The sequence below is a fragment of the Sander vitreus genome, chromosome 20 (genome assembly GCF_031162955.1).
Source record: "Sander vitreus isolate 19-12246 chromosome 20, sanVit1, whole genome shotgun sequence".
Taxonomy (NCBI): domain Eukaryota; kingdom Metazoa; phylum Chordata; class Actinopteri; order Perciformes; family Percidae; genus Sander; species Sander vitreus.
Window position 1 is genome coordinate 16,392,444 of NC_135874.1, and position 6,875 is coordinate 16,399,318.

Sequence of the window (6,875 nt, forward strand, 5' to 3'; positions counted from 1 at the left end):
GTTGTTTCAGGTCGCCTCAGAGTACAAGCAGTAGCAGCTAGCAAAACTTTGGTGCAATCTGGACCTCCGGTAATCACTTCTGATTGGCTGATTCGAGCTCGAGGCCGTTTTGAAAACGCACAGCTGAGACCGCAGCACAATTAATGTATTAATTAGACTCCCAGGAACCAACACTGTGCCTTGGTTAAACAAGGCTAAACCAGGTTTTTTTCCTTTATTTATTTTTTTTACTTTTAATCTATTTTGTCTGATTAATGGCTTGCGTAAACTACGTGGAATTACTGAAAGCGGTCAGTTTCCTTTTTACCAGTAGATTTCTCACAGCCTTTCATTTCTCTGAGGAAAAATCACAGATCGCAGCTATATTTGGTAAAAAAAAAAAATGCTTGTAATGTTCAGTTTAAGGTTGGCTGTATCAATGGTAATTTTTGAGGCTGTGGTTAAGTTAATTTGTTTTATTAACGGATTGGTAAATGTATCAAATAAAAAAGATTTTTGAAACAAATGATTAGTGATTGAAGAAACAGTTTAAAGGTCCAATTGTAATACATTTACTGTAATACATATGTTAATTATTTAACTATATTCAGTAATACTTTTTACTTGTCTGATAACCTTTTACATTTTGTGAGGCTACTACGGTACAGCATGTAATTCAGGTGGACAAGACACAGAAAACACCATAATATAATGCAGGTCAAAACAACACCTCAAATGGCAGTCTCAAATATGCCTTCAGAGTATAAAAATCACATAAAAATTAATAAAAACATATACTAGTATATAGTATATACTACTACGATTTTGCTGCAGCAGAGGTGTAGATAATATATTCATAACTGCATACATATGGTAACATATCTGCAAAAAACAAATCAAGATTTATCAGTACATTTAATAAGTTACAGCATATCTCCTGTACACACCTTTTAAAATCATCAGTCATCAATGTCTAACTTAATGAATGTAGTACTTGGAGTTATACTTGGAGTGGCATCCTAAAAGAACAATTTAAGAATATGTTTATCCTTTACTGCTTTTTATAAATCAGTAAAATGTGAGGGACACTAGATGTAACTGGAGTCTGCCTGGCCTTTAGGGAGAGCTGAAAAAAGAACCTGGTTTCATCAGCCCCTCTGTAACAATTACATCAATCCCCTAATGCCACAATTTAATGGAAACACAGGGGACCATCCTGAAGGGCTTTCTGATCCTGGAACATCAATGCAATGGTTATGAAAGGCTGGCATCTCAGGACAGATATATTTGGGGAACTACACACGCCAGCTGCCTTAATGACATCTCTAAAGTGTCGTGTTGCAACGTGTTTACAACTATCTCTACTAATCACAGTGTTCATAGGATTGATCCAATTCCCTAAATGAATCACAAAGAAAATTACACAATCTTCTCTTTATTGTGGAATATAAATTTCAGAAACAAATGTCATCATGACTTACAGTAAAGGTACAATACAGCAAACATGGGAAGCTTTAAACTGGTTGCTTTAAATTGTATTCGGCGTTAGCCGCCAAATCTGTGACATCTTTGGGAACATGCGCACAAGTGAGTGTGGTAGAAGCATTAATTTTAGAAACCGGATGGAACAAGGCAACATAATCAAAGCCAAAGTATGGCTAGCAGGCCAGGGATATTCAAAAACAAACACACTAACCTTTACTTACATAGACCTGTGCACAAAATACACTTAGATGAAAAATTACTACTGCATCCTACATCCAAAACAGCAAATAAAGGGGGGGGGGGGGGTCCGAGGCAAATGTAAATATTTAATCTATATTACGTAATAGGAGCTTTATGTGATAAGGGATGGCTTTATTTGTGTCATAAAAGCACACTCTGGAAAACTGTTACCACTTGCTTCAGTACAGTACAGAATTTGGAATACATATATTCTCCATTATCACGCGATTAAATTGAACACAGATAAAGAATAAGTTACGATACAAAGCAAAAGGATAAATACACGTAACAACAACAAAAAAGCAACATAATCATAGGTGTATGTACGCGCATACACACACACAACAAAAAATAAACTATTTCTTTAGAGCACTGCTGATTAAGCACCTGGCCTGGTGAAATATATTCTGTGCAGGTGTTCCCTGATCACTGCTACCATAGAAATGTTGAAGACAATATGTTTTATGACTGGCACTTGACCAAAAAGCACAGTACATACACAGGAACATGGCACATATGCAAGGCTTCTTCAGATAACTATCGGCAAGACTTTGGAGCAAATGTTGCATTCAAAACTATCCGATTGTAAATCCAACATGCGGCAAAACAAGCTGATAGTGACAAAAAATATATATATATGCCTTTTATTTAACCTTTTATATTATAACCATCTTTTTTCAAGTATAGAATCAAAAATAGTTTGTGGTTCTTAAGAGTAATATTCTTCTGTAAATTAAACATTCATAAATTGGCATCTCAGGCACTGTAATAAACTCTGTAGTAAAGAGTTTTATTTCGCCATAGTGAGTAGGAGTTATCAAACTTCAGGAGGTAAGTGCCTTCACCTGGAAAATCGTGGCTCCCCCCCTGGACGCATATGTGACTGTCCTGGCGGTATACGGGTAAGATTTCAGCCAAGTTGGAGTTGGTTTGAGTTTTGGAGCCCTTCTCAACATCTCCGTTACCGACGGGCCCTGCAACAGGAATTACATAAACCACAAAGTCAACACACTAAAAATATAACTATAAAATTTAGGCTGCTTTACATTCGGAATCGCAAACACAAACTGACCTTCCGGCTCCTCCTCTTCGTCTTCGTCATCACTTGATTCACTGATGTGCACAGTGATAGACCGGCTTGTGACAGGAGTCCAGTCAAAATATATGCCAAAGCCAATGTCATAACCGTCTGTAGCAAACTCCCAGCACACTTTTTTGGCCTCAGGGACAGTGGGCACGTGAACTGTCATGATGTCGCCTCGGTACACTGTCACCACGCTGTCGTCCTCTGTTCGAAGCTTTGCCTTCAGCTCCTTCAGTGCAGCAGATGTCCACGTTGTTGGGGGTTTCGGGGGTGGCATCTGGGCTGCCATCATGAGGAATAAATGGCAATGTGTTCACAAAGAGCATAACAGCAACTCTGATAATTATTTATCTAGCTTAGCTAAACCTTATTAAATTGTAGATTGATTTTATAGTTGTGTTACATTGTGAACAGCTTTGTAAAAGATGTATGAAATCTCTGAATCCAAATCATAGATTAAACAAAGCAGCAGTAATGATGGCATACTCTGCAGGTCCTCACCTTTCATCTCAGTGGAGAGCTGACAGCTCCCAGCACTGTTGTTCTCCTCGCCTCCTTCCCCCAGGGCCAGCTCTGCTGGGGCCTCTTCATTACCCTCAAAATGCATACACACAAGATGGATATTATAGCAGAGATGTTATATTGCAATTCCCTGATTATTGCAACTCATTGACAGCTCTTCCGACATAGTTAAATATTAAATACCTCAGAATGTTGCCCTGAATCTTCCTGGGTTTCATCCATATCAGCTTGATTTTTGGATTGGGTACAGCTCTGTGAAATGTCTGTATTCTGAAGCCTGAAGAGCAGATCGTATAGCAGCAGAAAAGACAGGACAATATTTCAACAGTGAAGACATTAGGATGCAAGTATAACTAGCAACACGTTTCCTTACAGCAGCTTTATAAGCAGCACTTTCTGTAGCAACAGCCTACCTGTCCAGCGGTCTTTTGTCGCACTGTTTGGATGTTATTCCAGGAAAAGACGAGAAGGAGAGGGATGACAGCCGCGACTGGAGCTCTGATGTGGCTTCTAATCTCTCCATGGCTGTAAAGACAAGAAAAACACCTCAGTCTGCGTGGCTGAAAAAGATGAAACCCCGCCCCTTCCAAGCACAGGGAGGGAGGGATAACACTGAAACTAGCTTCCTATTAACGCAGGCTGAATAAACTAACTAAACAAACTACTGTTTGACATTAATGGACCATATTGAACACAGTACAAACTGGCGAATTAATAGCTTAAACGAAGCGAAATGTGTAACGTAATGTATATGTTAGACTTCCCTACCAAACATCATTTTCATAAACTGACATTAGCTGGGAGGCTAGCTGGGTTAGCTCACATCGGCTTACGTTACCTAGCAAGCAGAGAAAGTGCAGCCGAAGAAGCTGCAGGCACACTGGGTACAAACCATGGTAGAAACTTACCAACCTCGATGTTACGCTATGACAACTCGTACGATTTAACTTTGGACGAACTCAGGCCATGGGGGAATTCGCCTCCATATCACTGCAATCATGTGACGAACCTCTGCTCTGTTGATGGATGTGAATTTATTTATTTTTTTGACACTTCCGCGTTTATCACGAGCGTTGACGAAAATCTGCGAATCTTAAGCATCGAGATCCTGTTCAAGAAGTTACCGACTATTTCTGCTTTTTGTGCATTTTAAAATGTATTGTTTTTCACATTTATCATACATGAAATACAAAAATATTAACACAATATCTGCAAGTATCACAAGACACAATGTTGAGGCCCATTTATTGAAATGTAATATTGTATATATAATTTCAGAACAAAATGTGCAACATAAGGAACACAATTTACGTATGTAGTGGACACCCTTAGATAATATACAGTTAACTGTCTAGTTTAGCTGGTGTCTCTAGCAGTGATTTGTATGCTGCAGAGATGCACTGTTGCATATATTTGCTGCTTGATAGAAAGCACAGCAGTGGTGTATCCTTAACTTGGGCATCAGCGAGAGAAATCCAGGGAAAAGGTCTTTGTGGAGAGAAAAAAAAAAAAAGAGTTGAATCAGGACTAGTTTAACATGACAGAAATACAGTATATCTATTGTCGGGCTATTGTGTTGCACTCACTCCTCTGTAAGAAGGGAAGATGCATATGATGCACTGATGAAACTTTGTGCGATAAATTCCACAGCGTGTGGCCATTTCTCTTTAAAGATGCTGTTGATAAGAGAGAGAGCATCACTGGATCCCAGACTGGTAGAGGTGCAGATATTTAGCAGGCTGTACAACACTGCACACACCCAGTTCAGACCCAGATAAATACCACCTAAATATGGGAATCACAAGTCAGCTTAAACAGTTATACAGAAATACAACTTAATTAACATAATGTCAAATCAAGCAATCACAGCACCAAATTTTAAATGCTGTCCCTTACATCTTACATAACATGACAGGTTTAAATGCAAGCTCTGAGAAAGAAGTTGAAGTCTGCAATAATGAAACATGACATACTGCTCATTGTAAGAGGACACGATGCCTCTATCAGCAAAGGATATGTCAAAGCCCTGGTCAGATAAGTGCAGGACAGCCACACATCTGCAGTGTCACAAACAACAAAGTCATACTGTGGTTTGAGAATGAAGTCGTGTCCAAGAAGCTGTGCCAATCTGAAATAAAAGATAAAAAGAGAGGGATTCAGTGACTAAAAATTCAACAATGCTGTATATGTATGAGCGGGGGAGTACCTGGTGACAGGCACACCAGAGGTGAAGCTGTACACAAGGCAGCGCCTTGACAGGTGAGAGTGGAGATCAGCACAGACTTTGGGAAGGTGAGAGGGCAGACAGCAGAGGAACAGAATGTCTGCCCATGCTGCCAGTCTGTGATTGTCAAAGAAACACTCAACTCCTGTCTGGATAAATTCCACTGAAATATGGACAAGGCAAACACAGGGACAAGATCTTAAATATACAAGTGTGACTTTTCAGGATACAAGGAAGTAAGGTCAAGGTGCAACTTAGATAAATATACTCATGTTTAATCATTAACTTATCAATATTAAAACTACTACTACTACTCTGAGCATATTAATGTTTTAAGAAAATGGCAAACAGTTATCTCTTGCATCATCAGCTGCTCCTTTTTGTGACATTAGAATTTAAGAGTATTGGCATCTGAAAACACAGGCCCTTTTGATAGATACTTTATTGATCCCCAAGGGGAAATTGGGGAAGAAGAGAAAATATAATGCAGTTCCAGTATCATGTATTAGTCCACACACACACACACACACACACACACACACACACACACACACACAGTCTTGTTTTGTCAGTATACCTGCAGATTCTGGTCTTCTACTGGAGATCTTAATGTGTGATGGTTTGATGCCAGATTTTTCAAGGAGGAAGAGGAGCAGCTGTTTACCCATATGACCCATCCCGAGTATCCCAATGCAGAGGTCACTGTCTTCTCCTGATGCCAACGAGTCTCTGTTTGCAGTGTGACTTTTGATGATACATCTGTAAATGTTAACGTGTATCAGAATGCGTCAGAATGACAGTAACATAAAGTATGGTAAACGTTATTGTAAAGTACTTTTTGGCTGTCATATGCTGTTTAAATAAACCTAAAACAAACCTAACGTTACAGATAAATTACCTTAGTGAGTGGACCAGTTCACACAGGAAAGCTGCGTGCGCGCACCCGCAAAACGTCAGTCCAGCCGAGCGTGCACGAAGGTAAAGTAACTCTTTCTCATCTTCAGTCAGTCCAGTCTCAAAAGAAAAACTGCTCAAATCAGCAGATACGTCCACCATCGCCTAAAAATTCCGACAGGGGTCAAATTAGCAGAAAGTGGACAATCTTTACAACACAAATTTGCCTCGTTGTCCTGTTTCCATGGCAAAAGGACAACTTCCGATTTAACGGCCTACATATTTCAAAATAAAATTCTTCGCGACAAACGATGCGAATCAAAATAAAAACGTATATAACAAATATATTTTCATCGAAACAATACCTGAAAAAGAAAATCAATGGCAACAATGTTTTTTTGCGTGACAAAATCTGCCATATCAGACCTAAGGCTGAAATGCCAAAGT

The 6,875-nt window shown here is 39.2% G+C and overlaps 2 protein-coding genes across 3 annotated transcripts; both read right to left on the bottom strand.

Moving 5' to 3' along the window:
• Nucleotides 1-1,398: 1,398 nt before the first annotated feature.
• On the bottom strand, nt 1,399-4,335 carry tmed8 (transmembrane p24 trafficking protein 8). Of its 2 annotated transcripts, none has more exons than XM_078278421.1 (6): nt 4,223-4,335; nt 3,724-3,835; nt 3,494-3,587; nt 3,290-3,383; nt 2,777-3,070; nt 1,399-2,678 (listed from the first exon to the last, which is right to left on the bottom strand). In XM_078278421.1, the coding sequence occupies exons 2-6, from the start codon at nt 3,831-3,833 to the stop codon at nt 2,461-2,463; spliced, it is 810 nt and encodes a 269-aa protein (XP_078134547.1). In that variant the 5' UTR covers nt 3,834-3,835; nt 4,223-4,335; the 3' UTR covers nt 1,399-2,460. The 2 variants fall into 2 exon arrangements, with proteins under 2 accessions (XP_078134547.1, XP_078134546.1); XM_078278420.1 differs by having other exon boundaries at nt 4,219-4,334.
• A 92-nt stretch (nt 4,336-4,427) lies between these two features.
• noxred1 (NADP-dependent oxidoreductase domain containing 1) lies at nt 4,428-6,833 on the bottom strand. Its single transcript, XM_078278419.1, has 6 exons — nt 6,433-6,833; nt 6,112-6,293; nt 5,517-5,697; nt 5,284-5,438; nt 4,897-5,095; nt 4,428-4,798 (listed from the first exon to the last, which is right to left on the bottom strand). Exons 1-6 carry the CDS (start codon nt 6,588-6,590, stop codon nt 4,654-4,656), a joined length of 1,020 nt encoding a protein of 339 aa, XP_078134545.1. The 5' UTR covers nt 6,591-6,833; the 3' UTR covers nt 4,428-4,653.
• Nucleotides 6,834-6,875: the final 42 nt, after the last annotated feature.

Excerpts from the sequence above, each read along its gene's own strand:
- tmed8 (XM_078278421.1), bottom strand. The coding sequence starts at position 3,833 with ATGGAGAGATTAGAAGCCACATCAGAGCTCCAGTCGCGGCTGTCATCC. Across the intron at positions 3,384-3,493 it reads ATTCAGGGCAACATTCTGAG|GGTAATGAAGAGGCCCCAGC; the intron begins GTATTTAATATT and ends ATGCATTTTGAG. Across the intron at positions 3,071-3,289 it reads GCTCTCCACTGAGATGAAAG|CCCAGATGCCACCCCCGAAA; the intron begins GTGAGGACCTGC and ends TCATGATGGCAG.
- noxred1 (XM_078278419.1), bottom strand. The coding sequence starts at position 6,590 with ATGGTGGACGTATCTGCTGATTTGAGCAGTTTTTCTTTTGAGACTGGA. Across the intron at positions 6,294-6,432 it reads GAACTGGTCCACTCACTAAG|ATGTATCATCAAAAGTCACA; the intron begins GTAATTTATCTG and ends TAACATTTACAG. Across the intron at positions 5,698-6,111 it reads TAGAAGACCAGAATCTGCAG|TGGAATTTATCCAGACAGGA; the intron begins GTATACTGACAA and ends TCCATATTTCAG.